Source organism: Amblyomma americanum, chromosome 1 (genome assembly GCF_052857255.1).
Source record: "Amblyomma americanum isolate KBUSLIRL-KWMA chromosome 1, ASM5285725v1, whole genome shotgun sequence".
Lineage (NCBI taxonomy): Eukaryota > Metazoa > Arthropoda > Arachnida > Ixodida > Ixodidae > Amblyomma > Amblyomma americanum.
In genome coordinates this window covers 494,176,695-494,197,013 of record NC_135497.1, presented here as the reverse complement: position 1 = coordinate 494,197,013, position 20,319 = coordinate 494,176,695, and the positions used below count along the sequence as shown (strand labels likewise).

Below are 20,319 nucleotides of genomic sequence, written 5' to 3'. Positions count from 1 at the left end.
GGAAGCGCTGCTGGCCGTTCCGAGTGGCACTGCCACTGGTGCCGCCACGACTGTAACAGCAGCCTCTGACACCACCATGAACGCCCAGTGCACGAAAGATTCAAAAAGCCTTCCGAACAAACACGCGGAATAACCGAATGCTACTGGGTAGAGCCGTAGGGTAGAGCCTGCGTGCATGATGGTGGTCTAGCACAGTGCGGTGCGTAAAATATGCGAGTAAAAAATGTTTTTTTGTAAACCCGGGTGATAAGTTAAGGGTGCGCAAATTATGCGAGGGCGCAAATTATGTGCGCAAAATACAGTATAGGGTGATAAAAATGTTCTAGGTTTATGCTAGAATGCTCCAATCTTGCCTTGGATAGGTAAGGTTTGAGATGAAGAATGTTAAATGCAGTTTTGCAAAACTGTCATAATGCCACATAATGTGGCAGGTGTTGAAAAGTATTTTCTGGGACTGCACTAAGTGAAGATCTTGCAGGTGTGGAAGAGGGAAGCTGGTATTATGAAGCCACCATTGAAGACATGCCTGAAAACAGTGCCACTCGTATTGGCTGGTCTCAGGAGCTGGGTAAGTAGCCTTGGTCGATCTTTGGGGGGGCGGGTGGGTGGGGGGGGCTGAAATATGTTTGCGCTTTCAAATTATTGACCCCATTCTCTTTAATGCACACACTGACACATTTACCTTTTCAATGCGGGCTCTGGACTCTGAAACAAAGCTTTTCGATTAGTGGATGCTTGGAAATGTGACCTGGTCAAGGCTGCTAACTTTCTGCAGTGGAAAATTTTAAATTCTGCAAATTGAGAACAAAGAATCTCAAAGTTCTGCAGGAGACATCAAGTAATGCTTCAGAATACACATTGCGTTGTTTTTGGGACCGAAGTGTCTCTTCGAGGTATTTAAAGTGGCCTTCGCAACTAGGCTTGAGAGCCAGCTTTGCGGAGATCCTGAGGCAAAGAAGCTGGTGAGAAAGACGAGTGATGTAGGGAAAGCCAAGAAGGGCAACAGACTTGAATTCTCTCCCCATTGATGTTTTTTGGAATAAAGATTTCATGCAAATGTTGGGGAGTCATTTTAGCATATCACTAAATGAACCAGGGGCCTGTTATTCAATGTTTTGTTGCATATTGTTTCTAGTATCTTCGCTTCTAGTATGTCTGTTTTGTTAGTCAATGCCCTTCCTTCTTGGGACAACAAATCATTGCCGTGCAGTATCACTAAATAAATAAACTAAGTAAGCGGGTGCAGCACTGGGCATCTTGAAACACTGTGTAGCAGCAGTGATTGTGGCCACTGCTCCGTGGGAGGCTCGTCTTTGCTCGATTTTGACGTGTGCATCTCTTAATTCTTTCGTTTCCAAGGGAAAAAGGACTTTTTTCGTAGGCCTCAGCCAAACATTTTTTGTAGAAAAAGTATGATAGGTAAAAGTATACTAAATGCATAACAATGATTGGAATGGAATGTGCTTTCTTATCAAATTTATTTCAACAGAAATACTTGCTATAAATATTGTGAAAAAATAGAAAAACACAACAAAAACTAAAAAGGAACAAAAAATTTGAATTTTCATGACAATAGCTCTCTAATATAATTTATTAAAAAATTCTAGCAATTACAAAATGATTCAAATTATATTTCTAACGGCATTAAAATGTAAAAAGTTATAACTCAAATACTTTTTAAGGTAGAAATTTTTTCTTTATGGCTCTTTGCAAAGGCTGATTTCAGTGTGTCCGTGAAATGATTTTGTCTGACAAAAAAATTTGAAGTATTATTTTATGTACCAAAATAAAGCTTGATAAGCATGCTTTTTAAAAATACAAATTGCAACTCATATCATTTCAGTAAAAACCGAGAAAAATTATACAAACAAATATACAACTAACAGGCCATTCGTTTTCAGCGTCCGAACCAGAATCCCATCGTCAGAGGCCTTGATACTGGATGCATCTAAAATATCTGCTGCCGATGCAGTAGAATCGCATGCAGCGGGGTTTTTGCAAGCGCACACCGTCCTCGCGCTCGACGTACACCATGCTTCGAGCGGCCTGCGCCGTAGCCTCCACTTCAAGGGCATTACAACAATTTGTGCCTCGTGGGGAAATTGCAATCTACACAGAAAAATTAAATTAGTTTCTGAAAAATAAACTAGATTGCACTGCATCATCGTAGAGACTTCATTTGCTTCATAGCAGTGCTCCACTCGCACAAGCATACCGGAAACTGAAAGCGAAACTAACAGGCCAACGTTCCGAGCTCTGTTTCTGCAGGTTTGAGCGGCTGAACCAAAATCTGACGATGTGATATCATCTTCAAAGACCCTGCTACTCGATGCATCGAAAATATATGCTGCCGATGCAGTAGATTCGCATCCAGTGGGGTTTTTGCAAGCGTGCACCATTGCTGTGCTGGGAGCGCTCTTCACCATAGCTTCCGCTTCAAGGGCATTTTAAAAATTCGCGCCTCAAGAGAAAATTGCTGTCTACGCAGAAAACGAAACTGTAGTTTCTAAAGAACAAACTGGATGGTGCAACATCACCGTAGCGACTCTATAGGAGCACTCCGGTTCACACAAATTGACCGGGAACATGAATATAAACAAACCGGCCAACGTTCCGAGATCTGGTTGCGCAGTTTGAGCTTCGGAAACAAAATCTGACAATGCAACATCGTCGTTGCATCGTCGTCGGAGTCCCTGCTACTCGATGCATCAAAAATAAATGCTGTAGACGCAGCAGAATTACGTGCAGCGGGGTTGTTTCGAGCGTGCGCCGTTCCCGTCTTTGACGCCTTGCTTGGAGCGTTCGACGCCGCACCCTCAACTTCAAGTGCGTTTCAGAAATTGCCAACTTGTGGCAAAAATACAAGTTGCGCAGGAAAAGAAAGTTCAATGTGTGAACAACAAACTAGATGACTAAACAAGTCCGTAATGGCCGCGGTCACGCTATCATAGCAGTTTGAATTTTTCCATCACCGGTGATCGATGCCTAGTGGCATGGTAATGAAAGCATTAAATAAAGTCTGTGTACCCTCTGCTTCAGTGTTATAGTCCATTCCGATGGGTAAACCCCGAGCAAGATTGTGCAATGTGTATGCCAAGTGAAGTAAATAAATAAAAATAAATAAAATAAATAATGCCGCATCTGGGAATCGAACAGTTCAGCTTTGCTGGCCGCTGCATGAGAGTACTGGACTATTGCTGCTGCAGATCACGTCTTGTGTTAAACTGTAACACACTCTCATGCTGTGCATTGCACATTGTCTTTTTCATCAACTAATATTGCTATCAAACTAATATTTGCGGTTTTAGCTATGGGGCGGTAGTGACACAGAGATGTGCGCTGCATGCTTTGGCATGGACAATGCTGTGGCACAAATACGGCACAGGAGCAATACACGGCGTTGACAACATTGCTGAAGAAACGCAGCACTGGAGCATAGGCCGCCGGCGTACATTGGGCAAATTGGCATCGACGATGAAAAAGTAAAGTTGAAGATGCATGTAACTAGCTCCCTGTGTCAGTGGACACCTCAGTCGCGCTTTCAGGTATGTGACGGTGGTGTCCACTTGCAGACAACTGTGCTTTCGCACAATATTTCGTGCTTAGCAATGCTGTACCGCCAGCAACTTTTTTTTAGGAGGGCCCTCCGCTAGGGTTGGCCTGAACAGTTTGAGATTGCATTATTATCATAATATTTCTTTAAAATTTTTTCCGAGTTCTCCAACCTCCCCATCTTATTATATTCATGCCAGTAAGGAATATAAGTCATTTAATGAGGTCCGTAACAACTGTAGCATCCAAAAAGATAATGTGGCTGCTAACGCATAATTCTGCGCAAAAATTCTTAAATCCGCCTTTTTCTACAGAATCATGGGAAACAATACTCTGTTTCATATATAGCAGTCAACACTGTTCTTGTTGGCCCAGGCTAAGTCCATTCCATAAAAGTAGTTCACCATACAAACTAAGTATATTTCGTTGCAACAAATCTCAAGTACCGTGTTATATTAGGACAACCTGCCGATCCAGCAGGGGGCGTTGTTGACGGCTATAAATAAACACGCTGCTGTGGCCGGCCGGCAGAGTCGGGCGCCTGCACTGAACAGCTGACATCGTCATGTCATTCCTTGGACGTGACAACTGATGACGAGGATGGGATCCAGTGGCAAATTGGTTTAGTGTGCTGCGCGGCGAGCACGCGCCATTAACAGGAAGATGACCACTGGAAAGCTGGAACCGTTCGACGCGTACACAACCGAGTGGGCGCAGTACCAGGAGCGCGCTCAGCTGTACTTTGCTGCCAACAACGTCACCGAAGAAAAGCAGAAAGCGGTATTCCTGACAACCTGCGGGCCGACAAAATATTCGCTGCTGAGAAGTTTGCTTGCGCCTGCGAAGCCTGCGGATGCGACACTCACGGCAATTTTCACAGTTTTGAGTTCCCACTTGAAGCCGAAGGTGTCTGAAGTCGTTGCAAGTTTCAAATTTTTCTCGAGGCGGAGGCATGAAAGTGAGTCTGTCAGCGACTGCGTTGCGGCACTTAACAGGCTTTTGGATGACTGCAATTTCGGACAGGCGTCACGTGACCGCATGTTGAGGGATCAGATTGTCTGTGGTATCAATGATATAGGAATGCAGACGCCTCCTGGAAGCTGCGAATTTAACCTTGGAATCGGCCAAGCAGTTGGTGACTGCCATTGAAGCCACGAGGTAGGATGCAAAGGTAGTGTGCACGCAAGCAGCGTCGACGAGCGAGATAGGGACGGCCAATTTCGTGGAACGACCGCCGAGAAGAGATGCGGTTGAGCGGCGAGGTTGCGTGCGGTGCGGTGGCAGACACTCGGCGACGCGGTGCCGTCACAGCACTAGTGTTTGCTTCAAGTGTGGGCAGCGAGGGCACCTTGCAAGGGTCTGCAACGACTCAGCGGTGTACCAGAGAAACCAGATAAGACGGCGTTCAGTGCACAAAATGGACGAGATTCCCGAGCCACAGACCGATGACACGGATGCACTTTACGACATGTGGACGTTGCAAGCGGTCGGACCCGAGCCCATGCAGGTCCAGGTCTTCGTTAATGGTGTACCACTGGTGATGGAATTGGACACTGGAGCCAGCGTCTCCATCCTAGGTGAGGATAGGTTCAACGTGATGTTTCCTGGAGCACAGTTGGAGCACTCTGACATCAAATTGAAAAGTTATTCAGGACAGCTCGCGGCAGTCTTGGGGAAAATCACGGCCGTTGCAAAGTTAGGAGCCCGCGGAGCAACGCTCCCACTTTTCGTTGTGGAAGGACCATGTCCGACGTTGTTGGGGAGAGACTGGATGGAAGCGTTCGCGATTACCATAACGAAACCGAAGGACCTTAATGCAGTCTGTTCCATGACAAGCCTCGTCAAGGAATTTGTAGACATTTTCTCGGAATCGCTTGGTACGCTAAAAGGCGTACAGGCCAAGATTTCACTACAAGAAGGGGCAAAACCAAAGTTTTTTAAATTGAGGCAGGTGCCGTTTGCACTCCGAGACAAAGTAATAGAAGAACTGCAATGCATGCAAAGAGAAGGCATCGTACTCCCTGTTTGGATTGGGCCGAACCTGTCGTGCCTGTGGCCAAGCAAGACGGCAGGGTGCGTATTTGTGGTGATTTTAAGGTCACCATTAACCCAGTAACGGTCAGCGAAAGCTATCCGATTCCAAGAATTGAAGAACTGTTTGCGAAACTGAGCGGTGGTGTCAAGTTCACCAAGCTTGACCTAAGCGATGCGTATCAACAAGTACAGTTGGAACCAGAGTCGCAGGAATTGGTCACAATTAATACGTTGAAAGGCCTTTTCTAATTCACCAGGCTTCCATTCGGCGTGGTGTCAGCGCCTGCGTTGTTTCAGCGTGAAATGGACAATTTGTTGGGGGATCTGCCGCACGTTGCTGTTTACTTGATGACATTTTGGTGACTGGCCGTACCGATGAGGATCACTGGAAGAATGTGCAGTGTCCTTGGACGCCTGCAGGAAGCAGGGCTCCGCCTGAAACTAGCCAAGTGTGAGTTCATGAAGGAAGCAATTGAGTACTTGGGCCACGTCATTACAAGCAAAGGCTTGCAGCCGAGCCCTAAGAACATTGAAGCGGTCCTTTTAGTTCCAAAAACCACGAGATTGCAAGACGCTCCAAAGCTACATCGGCCTCATTAATTTCTACAGGAAATTCATTCCCCAGCTTTCAACAGTGCTTCACCCACTCAATCACCTGCTGAGTCCAAGCACACTGTGGTCGTGGGAGCCCGCTCAAGAAGATGCATTCTGCCGAAGTAAGGCATTACTGCCATTAGCATCGACATTGGCACATTTCGATCCGGCGAAGGTTACATTGTTGGTCACTCATGCGTTGCCCTACGGCCTAGGCACGGTTCTCGCAGAGAGGGAAGCAGACGGAGTGGAGCGACCGATAGCTTTTGCGTCGCGAAGCCTGGCCTCGGCGGAAAGGAACTACAGTCAGCTTGACAAAGAGGAACTTACTGTTGTATTCGGAGTTACGCGCTTCAAGCAGTACCTTTGGGGTCGCAGATTTGAACTTGTGACTGATCATAAGCCGTTATTGGGTCTCTTGGCAGTAGACAGGCCTATACCAGAGTCATGTTCTCCACATGTCCTGCGCTGGACATTGTTCTTATCAGGATACAACTATGTCTTGTCTTGAGGTATAGGCCTGGTGGGCAGATTCCTCACGCGGATGGCCTCAGTCGGCTGCCCCTGCCCGTGAGGGAGGCTAATGTTGAATGCCCTCCAGAAGTTTTCATGCTCCAGGGTTGTTATCCAAGGGTGCTATCAGCATCAGTCGTAGCAGCGGCCACTAACAAAGACCCATGTTTGGTACAGTTGCGAGAAGCTTTGTGGACGGGTAGAGGGCCTCTCTTGGGAGAGCCTTGGGAAGCATTTAAAGCTCATTTCCCGGAGTTCAGCGTCCAGAGTAACTGCATTTTATTGGGGAACAGAGTGGTGATCCCTGCATCGCTACAGGCTGAAGTACTGAGTCTTCTACATGAAAGTCATCCCGGGATCTCAAAAATTAAAGCGGTTGCCCGCAGCCATGTTTGGTGGCCGGGACTGGATGGAGACATTACGGCAGCGGTCCAGGCATGCCGTGTTTGTCAGGAGAACCAGCGGATGCCTAGGCCAGCGCCTGTTAGGCCATGGCCTTTTCCCGAGAGGCCGTGGTCTCGTTTGCATGTAGATTTCGCCGGCCCGGTGCGGAACGTGCATTTGTTCATCGTGGTGGACGCATTTTCGAAATGGATAGAGGTCTATCCGGTGACGACTCCATCCGCAGCTGATCCAGAGCCTGAGACAGATCTTCGCAGGTCAGGGCTTGCCAGACGTCGTCGTGTCGGACAACGGCCCGGCGTTTGCATGTGAGGAGTTCAAGGTATTTTTACAGAAGAACGGCATCCATCAGATACTGGTGCCACCGTACCACCCAGCATCCAACGGCGCAGCGGAGCGGGCAGTGCAAACCATCAAGCAGAAACTGAAGAAGGCCGGATCGGGAGATATTCATACACAGCTGGCTAGAATCCTACTAAGATACAAAAAAGTATGGTGGGGCAGCCTAAAAAGAATGTAAACAATTAAGCCCCTGCCTACTAACATACAGGACCACACCACATGAGGTAACTGGCTGTTGTCCTGCTGAGCTGTTACTGGGCAGGAAGCTGAAAACAGCCCTTGACTTACTTCGGCCGGATCTCCGGAAGGCAGTGAAGCAGCTACACGAAAATGTTTGCAGGAACCGGATGTCAGCCAGAGTGACCAACCTGGAGCGAGGAAAAGAGGTATTCGTGCGGAATTTCCTACCTGGGCCGAGTTGGGTGCCGGCAGCGGTGGAGTCGGACGAAGGGTTTGCAGCAGTGCTGAGACTTCCGGATGGCCGCGTGTGGACGAGGCACCAACGAGTAGCACCGCATGCGGTTCTACCAAGCACTCTGGCTGGCGACGTCGTTGCTGGGAAAGAGGGTGTACTGTCACCCGATACTACGACTGCAACTGTTGCTGGGAGCATCGACTCAGGCCATTCTGAGGAGAACGCGAACTCACCGCCTGAGTTTTCCTGTGCGGACGCTGATGCCTTGGGGTGTACCGGAACAACGCAGCCAACACAGCGGACACCCCTTTGTCGAAGCGGCCGAACCCGGAGGGCTGTGGTGCGATGTTCGCCATGAACCATTTTTTTTTTTTTTTCGGGTTGTGTTCGTTGTGTTCATGAACTTTATTGTGCATGTCCGGTTCTGTAAGGAGGGGAGGGATGTTATATTAGGACAACCTGCCAATCCAGCAGGGGGCGTTGTTGACGGCTATAAATAAACGTGCTGCTGCGGCCGGCCGGGACAGTCGGGCGCCTGCACTGAACATTGTCGTGTCATTCCTTGGACTTGACATACCGTGAGTAGCAACCTCCTGCACTTCGTTTTTCTTCTTGGCATATATTTGTCCTGTGGCTTGGAGAAGTACGAATGACATGTGGCGGTATGATGGCAGGGCAAATGACTCCTTCCGCGCCTAAAGAGTATTGCACACTCATTTTAAATTACAGCGCCTCATAGCTTCAGTGGAGATTCCTAATGCATTTTATGCCACTCTCTTTTCGTTCAGGCTTTGTTTTTGACCCAGGTTTCGAAAAGAACAAATGATACGTGGCGGAGTAATATAGTTTTGTGGACGCACCACTGCCGCAGCCTCTGCAGCGTTAACTGCCGTGTATGAAACACGGACTATAGGGCCCTTGGGCATGGTTGCTGTGACATGCTGCTTGAGGTTATAAAAACAATTTTTTCTTAGTTGTATGCTACCAAAGCAAAGGCTTTTCGACTGGAATAAATGCAATGCAGTAAAAGCTTGTTAATTGGAAAGTGAAGACACCAGAAAAACTGTTCGATAATTTGATAGTTCCAACTATTGGATCACCTTGAAAAGAGTGACAAAAGCTGCTTGCATACAGCAAATTTATTTGGTGAAAGATGGGCATTGGTTGCCTGGTTGTGAGCTGAGAATAGCGTGACAGTGATTATTTCTCACTTCTGCCAACGCTAATATGCGTGTCAAAACAGAACTGCTCCAAAAAGGGTGAGCGCCTCCTCAGCATCTTTCACAGTGCGACACAGTAGGGGTGGAGTCCCTTGCTTGTGGAAGCCTTCACCCACTGCTCAAGATAGATAGGAGCACTGACTCTGGTGCACCACAATGCAATCGGCAGGCGCGATTTTGTTGTACAAAGGCCCAGTGCACGTCTGGCACTCAGTGTTGCCCTGTACTCTCTCCCTCCACTCCCCTTCACTTGCCTGCGCAGCTTTGGGCACGGTTTCCCTCCTTCGCAATCCCCCTTGCAGAACACTAGAGTGCCTCGTTGCGGGTGCTCCCCTTCAGAGTGGAGACTAACTTCTAATAACTATCACCTGTTTTGTGACAGTTCCTTGCCCTTATTTTAGTTCTCGCACTTACTAGGATGCTTATTGCATTTGTTGTAACGATTGTTGAGTAAAGGTACTGCGCAAAATAATACAAACATGGACGAGAAGGCATGGTCGAAGAAGGAAAACAAAGCCTGCGCAGTACCTTTACTCAACGATGTACGACCGACTCGCCCAACAACATGCACTTCTTGTAACGATTCCTTCTCTTTCTGTGTGTGATTTTTATTTAGTCTCGTATTACGCATTACGAAATCTCTCTGTATTTGCCATACTTTTATGCTTATCATGTGTTTAAACAATGCGAGGTCATTTCTCTTCAGTGCACATTATTTTGTGTTCATATTTCTGACGACAAGATGTTTTCATTGCTGCTGTGAATTTCTCCTTTTATTTGCAATCTTTAAAAACAGTACACTGCTGCCAGACCTCTTGAAAAAGTTCAACACCGTGTACTCCAGGTGCGCTCATTGCATATTAAAATACAAAACTTCCCACCTGCCTTTTGCAGCAGATATGGCTAAGTAAACATGGTCTTATCCAGCCTACGTTGACAGTTGGAACGTGGGCAATGGACTGATTGAGCAGTCATTTTAAAATTGGAAGTACCACTTTGTTACACTATATGGGGCCAACATAGCAACGGTTGCCACTGCTTTTTTCACCACCCTTTCTTCTTTGCCTTGCCAGGTACACAGAGGGCTATAAGCCCGCGAGCATGACTTTTTTTTTTTTTTTTGCCTAGTAGGTTGTGGCCTCTGAGAAAGTTATGCTCTTCAATGGCCAAGTACGCATCAATTCGTAGTCATCGTTCATCGCTTTCCACTTAGGACAAGGAAGCCAATGGAAGTTCCCTACAATCACAGTGCATTGATCGGAAGTGAAAAGCAGGCCTCAAGCTCTCTGTACATAGCATTGCATCATGCACACGCTCTTTTCAGCACAAGCAAAAACAAAACACATGAAAGTGGCTGGCAGTGGCCATGCAGTGTTTATCCGCACGCATATGCTTGCGGGTGTGCAACAAGCGATTAACAGCAAAGCATTTCATTGTCCAGAAATAAACCATAGTTGCACACGGCCTCATGTGCGCAGAAGATGAAGAATGCATCAAGCATAAATGCAGTTATAATGTGTACATGGCACTCAGTTGCTAACTTGACTTGCGCATAAATAATGTTACAGTAAAACCTCTGCATGGTTTGAGCGCAAAAGACAAACACCGAGAAAGAATGACTTGGATGTTGCTTTCTCGGTCTTTGTTTGCACTCGAACCATGCAGAACCAGTACCAAGTAGCTCAGCTTTACATTTTACTGAGTAAAAGCTCGTTAATTCAAACTTCTAGGTACCAGAAAAAAATGTTAGGATTATCCCAAAGTTCGAATTACTGAATGATCCTGAAAAAACTCGAGAATTTCTGGCAGCACCCTAAATTTATTTAGTGAGAGACTGGGCAGTGGTTGGCTGATTTTAAAATGGGAGCAGCATGGCATTGCCTGTTTTTTCACATTTACATCAATTCTCTATTGCGTGCATATTGTCAGGAGCATCAAAGCAGAACTGCATTAGAATCATAAGGGCCTCCCGCATCCTTCACTGTGTGATATGGTGCAGCTCCACCACTACCAAGTCGCACCCATCATAGCCAGCAGAGTAGGTTGTTCTTGGAGATGGATTGTTCGTCGTGCATGGACAACAGAGGCACGAGTGACTTTGCAGCATGGAACTGAGGCTTTGAGTAGGGCTGTTTCGACGGTTTCTTGCAGCGCCAGTCATATCTGGATGCAGCCTCCTCTCAGAAGGCTGTTCGAATTAACTGGTTCGAGACCTGTAGCGTCCAATTTAGTGAACCTCGAAGGCCATGGGCTTACATGGGCATTGGCTGGGGCCAAGCTGGCAGATTGAATTATCAGGATTTCAGAATTAATGGGGGTCTAATTAATGAGCTGAATGTGAGCTGCCAGACTTTTACTAGCCAGAGCAGCCGTCATGTGCCTTCTGTTTGAAAACAAGACACATTTCCAGCATGTCGCGAGTGTTTCATGCACTGGGGCACATAGCATAACACCTAATGAAGCCATATGTCAGCAAGTATTGTTCTCTGGTTTTATTAAAGTGTTTTATCTTGCCTGTATTTGAATAAATGCTTGCTGAGTAACTCGCGGCCATTCCTCCAGCCAATTTGCAGGCACCCTTGGGCTACGACCGTTTTGGCTACTCCTGGCGATCACGCAAGGGCACTCGGTTCCATGAGAGTCGTGGCTACCACTATCACGATGGTGGTTACGGGGCAGGAGACACGCTGGGCTTCCTCATCGAGCTGCCCAAGTGTGAAGAGAAGGAAGGACAGCTCACTCTTCCGGATGCTTTCAAGGACAGGGTTGGTCACAGTTCAATGATTATACTATCCTAACAGTATTGCAGCCGTGCCAAAAGAGCTGAGGGCAAACTCCTGCTGCTGTGGCTGGTAGCAAAAAAAAGAATGGTTGTGCTTTAGCTCTGCTTAAACCTGGAGTGGCGTGATAGCTACAGCTGGCCGAGTGGAACTCGCTCTGTCGAATTGCAAAGTCAGTCTTTCGCCGCTGCGTTTCACAGGGAGTTCCTTCTTCATCTTCTTCCTTGGACGTGGATTCACTCTCTCCCCCTCTCCACTCCTCCCTCACTCTGTTCCGCCGGCGCGCCGCGCCGCTGGCAGCTGCCACGGGGCCCACGACAGACCACGCTGAAAGCTCGAAATGCTAGCGTAATGTGGGAGTGCGGCGCGCAGACCAGCTGCGTGCTGTGACATCACTTCACGCATGCGCACAACTGACAAGGCAGGCGGCGTCTGCTCCACCGTCGGCGCAGCGGCAAGGCGCGCAGCGCGCACACCAGTTGTGGACTATGACGTCACTCCGCACATGCGCACAGCTTTCGGAGCGTTGGTGCCATGGCTGAGCGCGCAGCCACGCTGACCTCATGAAGTGACTGGCGTAGTGTATATCGCTACAAAACAAAGAAGATTTGTGAAACTAAATGTCTTTTTGGCCATTGCCTGTCCACTCAGGGCTAGCACAGCCCTCTGTTTTCAGGCAGTCCAGAGTGCTTCCACACATTAGCCTGCGAGTTATGCATGCTGAAATTATTTACTTCACTTCATACTGTATTGACCTTGTGCTGTATTGCTGTTTCCATCTTGCAGAAGAAAGGTGGTGGCCTGTGTCGTCTTTTCTCTCTTAACGTCTTCCCTCTCGCGTTCTTTGGCATCTGTGATGCTCGCTTTAAGCAAGGTACATCGGATGCTTTAGGGGGACTTGCCTGTTTCCTCTTTTCCAGTGCACTTCTTGCAGGCATATGCAGACCTGGTTTGTTAAAACTCATTTGAGAGCAATCACTCTTCTTAGCTCGGTTCTTGAGCTATGCGTAGTTCTTAGCACACCAAGATGTGTGTTTATGCTCTGACGGGAGTGTCGGCGGTAGTGGCTTGCTTGGCAAACTTGGCAGCGTGCCAAGACACACACATGTTTAGAATGCAGTGTGGAAGGGGCATGGTGCACAAGGCAGCGCATATTGGAGTATGTGCACTAGGGTGCATAGCAACTGAAGGTGTGGGCCGCACCAGTGAGCTAGCTGAGCCAAGCCACGGCAAAAAAAGAAATGTGTGCATTTCATGGGGCATTTTTCTGGGCGATTCGACAGTCATGCCGGGGCCACTGAAAAGCCAGTATATGCTGAAATAGAAAAAAATGCTGACACCACTGTGCCAGAGTTTGGATCGGCGGATAGCCGATGAAATACAGGAAAGCCATCATGTGGTTCTGTGTGCAGCTCACCCGGTCGAGTACGCGAATGTGCTGGAACATTTGTCTTGTCACTGTAGTTCTCTGCGTTCTTGTCTTGGAGTTCTGAGCATGAGTAAGAGATGAGCATTGAATGAAAAACTGATTACTGAAACAAAAACAAACATATGCTTAAAGAAAAAAAAAGTAGCCGTGTAATTTGTGCTGTGCCTAGACTACCCCTCTGCAGGAATGCATGCATGTTGACCTGTGTTTCTGCTTCTGAAGGCGTTCTTTTTCTTGCTCCTCACCTGTGGTCATGGCACTTCCTTAGGCTGTCAAAGTCTCGCCTTTGGTAAAAGATCCGAAGGTGATCACGTTCTCAGCAAAAGGCAGCACTACTTGTGGAAGGTTCTGCCGATGTCAACACCATTGTGTTAGGTGATAGGAGAGGCCTTTGCCCTGCAGTGGGTGTAGTCAGGCTGATGGTGATGATGATCACAGTGATAGGAATATAGTTAGCGAGCGAAATTTTCAGAGGTGGGTCAAAATAGTCATTCCATCTCAAGCGCTAGATGATACTTTCACATCACCCACTGATGGGTCCCAACACAGCAGACGTGCGTTCAGCTTGGCAACACGCGGCTCCATCTGATGCCCTTATGCCGCTTGTGCATAACATGTTGGAAGCTGCTCTGGACTGCCGCTGCCTGGTGTTACAATTTCCTTTAAGATGCCATGAGTGTCTGCCTTCGCAACGTCGTTACTGTAGGCGATAATTTAAAACCCTGTGTAATGGGCCGAGCTGATATTGACAATATCGTGAACTAAAACTTGCAAGAAACAGGAAACGAGAATTTTTGAACCTCGTTTAAGCAGCACCTTGTGCAGTTATGCAGGTTTTAGAAGTGCAGCTTTGGGTGAACAAAGGATTGCGGAAATCTAGCGATTAGATGCATTCCTGCATTAAAAGCACATGCATTCACAAGTGGTCGTCATGCACAAGTGGTACCGACCACTTGTAGTGCTTGTGATCTTTGAGGCAATAAAGACAGTGCAGTGGACAGGACAAACACTACAGCAGAGCAGGCCAAGCAGAGGTAGCCTGCCAGCAGAGAAGACTTGAAGCATAAATGGTGCCCATTGCTTCCTCTTGTAATTGGAGCTCCTCCATTTCATTAGCAGCTCCATTTGTTGTTGCTCTAAGTGAGGTTCACTTGGTCTCCCGATTTAAAGGCTAATCTTTGTGAGAAATCTCAGGACGCAAGCCTGGCTTTGCATTTTTGGAATTGCTGGTGTTGCCCTAAGCTCAAAAAGGAGAAAAATTAAAAACACTCATTTATTAGATATAGCAGGCACATTTTGTGCTTTGTGCTCAGGGCTTCATGTGCAGCCTTTGTCGAAAGTTTCAGAGCCCAGGGAGTTTACTTCAAAGCCTTGTAATGAGGCTGTGCTCCTCAGAAGATGCAGGACGAGAGAGATTTAGAATGCATTGTTCCTCTAGGAAGCCATCCAAGCAGTTACCACCACTAATGCTGTCTTGTGCCATTTGCTTTGTGTCCTGTTTGTTGCAGGGTCGTTTAGTCTTAGTGTGAGCACGCAAGCACATGGTCATGCTCTTTGGAGGGCCGCGCATCGAAGCAAAGTGGCAGACGACGTGAATCACCATGTCCAGGTTCATTTTCTTTTGTGCCTATGTTGCACGCAGTGGCCCTCCAAAGAGCGTGACCATGTGTTTGCACTAGGAGCGGATGACCCTGTACAGTGGCCTGGTGTGTGAGTAATGTGAGAGCCAGCAAATGCGGTACATGCATGCCCAGCGCAATCCAGCTGCGTCCATCTTTTCAGAAACGAGGCATGCCAACTGATTGGTCTGGACCACCGACATACGATGTTGAGAAACTGATAGTAATCCACTCACGTGCATCATCCTGCGTGCTGAGGTGTGCCAACAGCGTTGCCATCACTGCTCACCCTAAAATGCCACAACAGGAAGCTATTCTTTTAACGCGATAGCGTTAAAAGCCCCTTTCCCCAGAAAAGGAGGCGTCGGCATTGTGAGTGAAAAATCATGGGCATGTCGCTGACAGAAGAACTGAGGATTGGGCGAGTTGGTGGTGATCCATCGTACTAAAAACCAGCACTTATGAACACAGACGGAGGACAAGACGAGACAGTCTCATCCTCTTTCTGTGTTCATAAGCGCTCGTTTTTAATATGTCTTTCGCAGGTGGGCCACCTAGGTCACGTGACCTTGCGGCGTCATCACAATCTGCCTACTGTGGCAGGTGGCAGTTAAATTATAATGATTGTTGCTCGGGAAGAGCAACCTGGGTTGCACCAAGCCCCATCGCAGGGCAGTGGCACAGTGCTTAACTGCTGCACCACTGTGCCAGGAGGGGTGTGAGGACTCCCAGGGATCTATGAATGTAAAGCAGAGAATGACCTCCTGCTTATATGGGAATTAACCCACTATCGTAACCTCACTGGTGGCTATCATGAAACAGCACATCAGGTATCACTGGGCTGGCCTTAACACATTTGAATGCTGTAGTATTTGTTTGCAATTTACAAGCACTGCCTGGAGTTTGTCAGAAACATATACTTTCCACTGTGCAGGAAAGCAGTGGAAACAGCTGCTGCATTGAAGCCAGCTCGTCTGTCTAGCACCTGTAGAACACTGCACCGGCCGTAATTATTGGCCCGGGCCCAGTACCCTCTATCATTACCCACCCGAGCTCAGACCAGTTTCTCTGATACATGCCCGGACCTGGCGTGCCAAGTGGGCAGGCCCGGCTCAGGCCCAAAACAATATGAGCTATAGGTGTGATACAGAAAAGCTTGTGTTCTTATTACTATGAATTTCAGAGAGAAAAAAAAAAAAGTGCTTCGCCTTTAAAACACAGGTGTAAAAATCTCTAGTTTCTGGTTCTAGTTGGGTTGTTACTTTTTTTTTTTTTTCAGAAAGTAAAGTTCCTTGAATGCCAAGTGTACCTGTTTGGTGGAAATAATTTATTGAAGCCTGTTTCCTGCTTCATAGTTTCAGGTTTAGTTTTCGCAAGCATGCGTCAAACAGCAAAGGCTATGACTTGGCAATTGGTTCACTACCAACATGCAAGAGTTCACGCGAGACCATAAGGCAACAAGTTGTATGCTACAGTGTCTGTTCAGATGGCAGAAGCTTCTTCTGCCACTGTCGCTTCTCTCTTACCGTCTAGTAACAACATAACGCAGGAACAAAAATTGGGCTTGGATATATTACGTAATGGAGATTTCATCTTCTACATGCCCCATGCTTCTTTGAACCTGCGTGTTAATGCTGTTGTATCTTATACAATTAATTAAGAAAGTTTATGTAGATTAAAGGGCAGAAATAATTGAAAAAAAAACAGGGATTGACAAGTGAAAAGAGGGAGGTCTTATAAATACTGTGTTTCCATTATAAAAAGTGCTTAACATGAAGAACAAAAGGAGGGGAACCGCACTGCACTGGTGCTATGAGCGGAGCCTGTATTGGTTGCCCCAGAGAGGGCCCGGATTTGTCCCCACGCGCAGCCTCCTCTATGCCCCTGGAAACCTGAAATCAGAAAAAATAATGCGATTGTCAGGAAATATAAGACTCGTTAATATCAAGTGTAGAAAATAACAGAGCAAAGGCGTGTGCTGTCGAGGAGGTAAGTGTGTTCCATTCAGAGCTGAAAATTTAGCACCAAATAGCGAAGACAGGTTCATAGTTCCTCCTGGTCCCAAGCCATGTTGGACTGATTATAAATTGTTTCTTCATTTTGTGCATGGGCGTCATGCTTCTGCTATTATGCATAATGTTTCTTGCTGGGCTTAGATGGTGACAAGCAAAAGTAGTGTGTTGATAAGACTTCAGATCCTGAGAGGCTTGCAGAGAGACCAAATGAGTTTAACGGAAACGAAGCTGTGCAGGTGCTGTCTTGTCTGAATTATTTTGCTGTTTTTGCATGCTGAACATATCACAGGACTTATTGCTGAAGATTAAGAATTTTGCACTCTGGAAGTAGTTGAAAACTGTCTCTAGTTGTCTTGACCAGCCATTTGTTAACCACATGAGAAGATAAGAAGCGGGCATTCATTGAAAGTACCCGTTCACTACATAGGCCTGTGTTGCATTAGAGTCTGTCTATTTTCTTTGCAGCGGCTTGTGAAAGTCAAGAGCTACCTGTATTTTGAAGAAAAAGACGAAGTGCAGCAAGCTATCAAGGCGCTCAAGCCACTGCCAGAAAGCAGGGTAAGACCATTTTTAATGCTGGCAACCAAGGCGCCTCACAGCTGTGCCTAGCGCGGACAAGCTGTCATCTAGCAGCAGCTGCAACTTTTGCTTGCTTATTGGGGCTGAGTTTTTGACTTAGCCTTTCATCATCATCATCAGCCTGATTACGTCCACTGCAGGACGAAGGCCTCTCCCGTGTCTCTCCAATTAGCTCTGTCCCTTACCAGCTGCGGCCACCGTATCCCCGCAAACTTATTCTCATCCACCCACCTAACTTTCTGCCGCCCCCTGCTACGCTTGCGTTCTGTTACAATCCACTCAGTTACCTTTAAGGGGGGACACTGCTCTTTCGGGCCGAAAATTCGTGAAAAAAAATGGGTTTTTCAATTTCGTCATATTCGGATTCACGAGGTCATTTTGCCCCTCACATCGAATTTTTAGAAAGAAATAGCCAGTATTTGCTTAGTAATAGCCATTTAAATTTCCGAAGGCCACGATTTGCCTTTTTAAATTGAGGTCAAATCATGCCTCGCCGTTGGTCGGTACCTACGCACTCCCCCGACGCCGTTTTGGTCTCGTTCAAAAGCTCGCGCCTCCAGCTTTTTTTTAAAATCGGCAAGCAACGCTGGGTTTTTTCCGTTCGCGGACATGGGCTGCGTTCCAATACTCTAGACGTCTAACAAGACGTCTAGTGTGACGTCTAGGAAGCAGTCTACATGTCCATGTATTGGAACTTGTCTACTGCTCGCGCCGCCTCGCGGCATAATAATGTAACTAAAGCTTATGAACAATTGTACTACTATTTTTCACAAACTGAGCAACAACGATAATTAAAAACGTGTTTTCAACAAGTTTACACATTTCTTCTGCAATGACTTAGCGCGTAAACCGGACTGGTGGATGTGCCAATCGGTCAGTCTACTTGTAGCAGACGGGGCCGCTCTCCAAAGACGACGCTAAAGAGATATGCGGTTATTCTTTTATTATTGATGCTAAACTGTACATGCTCCTCGAACGTGCTCGTCTAGACGGTCCTGTAAAGATAAGAAAGAATACGAAAGACTAATCAATGTGCGCGAAATGCGATACGGCTAATATACACTGCAACAGGAAAACACATACGTGACATTAAACCTGCTGTCTGCCGTACGTGGCACTCGGAGACAGCGAGATACCTAAATACAGCAGCGATCTTTAATCCTGCAAAGACTAAAATCAATTCGCAACATGCCGGTGTATTTGTTCTGTGAGTGTAGAGATAAAAAAGAATGCACGCGAAAGAGCTAGTTGATGCAACTAATACAGCAACAGAAGAACACATTTGTTAACCGTCACGCCAGCCGTCTTAACGCCCGTAGAGGAAACCAACGACAGCGACAAGTATTCTCTAAAATCAAGGTGCTAATTAAGATCCGACATCGTCAGATGCCGGATCACGTAAATAGACCTACAGCGTCCGCTGCTGTAGCAAAGCTCTCGACTGCACGATTTTCTCCTGCGTGATTCACTGTTAGGAATCGCACGTCCACGAAGATTAATTAGCCACTAGTTTGCGTACCAAATAACATAATGGAATGACTCACATTTTTCCTTTCCTATACTCCGTGTACAGTCCGACGCCCGCAAGAGCACGACTCGCTCATCCGCGTACATCAGCTCCGCCATCTTTAGACAGCAAGTTAGCCTGCATCGATGTGGACTTCGGCGAAGCAGTCTTATGAGACTGCTTCGCCGAGAAATGGAACGCGTCCCAAGATGGCGGCTGTCCGGCTAGACGTCTAAGTAGCCGTCTACTTGGGAGTATTGGAACGCAGCCAAAGTGACTGCTAAGAAAACGTGCGCGCCGCGTTGTCATTGCTTAGAAAAACCATGTGATCAAAATGGTGCTCTGTGATTGGGTAGGCCTCGGGTTAGGCTTGTCTCCTCCAGAAGCGCGGCGCCATTTTGAGAGAGTATGCCGCACGGCGCGTGTGGATGAAGTATCACTCGTTTAATCGGTTCGGCGCCCGGAAACGGAGAAAACGCAAAAGGCACAAAGAGCCTGGACTATCGCAGCCTCCGCGGAGCGAAGGTCAAAGTGCAAATGGCGTGCGTTGTGGACCCGCGCCGTCAACAACGACGCATCGCTAGTGCTGTTACCAGCTCCGCTCCCCCGAGCAAAAACGAAGAAAACGCTGTTCGAATTGACGCAGCCTCAGCAGGGCGAAGTTGGAAGTGTTGTTGGAGCGCTGCCAACCGCATCGTGAACGGCTGTGAAAGCGCGTCGCGGACCCGCGCCGTCAACAACGATGCATCGCCAGTGCCGTCGCTGGCTTCGTTCCCGAGCAAAAACTAAGAAATCGCAGTTCGAGTCGACGCTGCAGTTGACGCCGGCTCAGCAGGGCGAAGGTCAAAGTGTGTGTGGTTGGCGCGTTGCCAACCGCGTCGTGAACAACCCCGAAGCGCATCGCGGACCCCTGCCGTGGGCAACTGCACACCTCCGGTGGCATCGCTGGCTGTGCTGCTGGGCAAAAATGATGTGCAGCTCGAGTTACACCAGCCGCGTATGCATCGATGCTGGAATTATGACCGATAGCGATGTGGTCGAAACTAGTGCACGTAACTAGTGCACGTGAACGAGTGATACTTCGTTTTGAATTGACACTAGCGACAACGCGAAAGACGAGTATTTCGTGGCGTCTGTTTCTGAGGCTTTACCAAGAAGCAAAAGTTATCTGTGGGCATCATTAAGATGGCAAAAAGGCGGCAGAGAGATTACATGCATCCTGATTATGCCCCTGGTGCATAGCATTCCTATGAGCTTGAAGTTGTTCCTCTCGCAGAAAGATGGTTGGAAACGTTTGTCGTTTTCTCAAAACTTCAAT

The 20,319-nt window shown here is 47.5% G+C and overlaps 1 protein-coding gene across 3 annotated transcripts in view; it reads left to right on the top strand.

The window, feature by feature from the left end:
• Positions 1–20,319, top strand: part of LOC144116099 (set1/Ash2 histone methyltransferase complex subunit ASH2-like) — a 161,812-nt gene that overhangs the window by 98,862 nt on the left and 42,631 nt on the right. For all 3 annotated transcript variants that reach the window (XM_077650777.1, XM_077650774.1, XM_077650776.1), the window contains 3 exons: positions 479–568; positions 11,635–11,837; positions 17,381–17,473. In XM_077650777.1, coding sequence (XP_077506903.1) covers positions 479–568; positions 11,635–11,837; positions 17,381–17,473 — 386 coding nt within the window. The remainder of the gene's footprint in view (positions 1–478; positions 569–11,634; positions 11,838–17,380; positions 17,474–20,319) is intronic.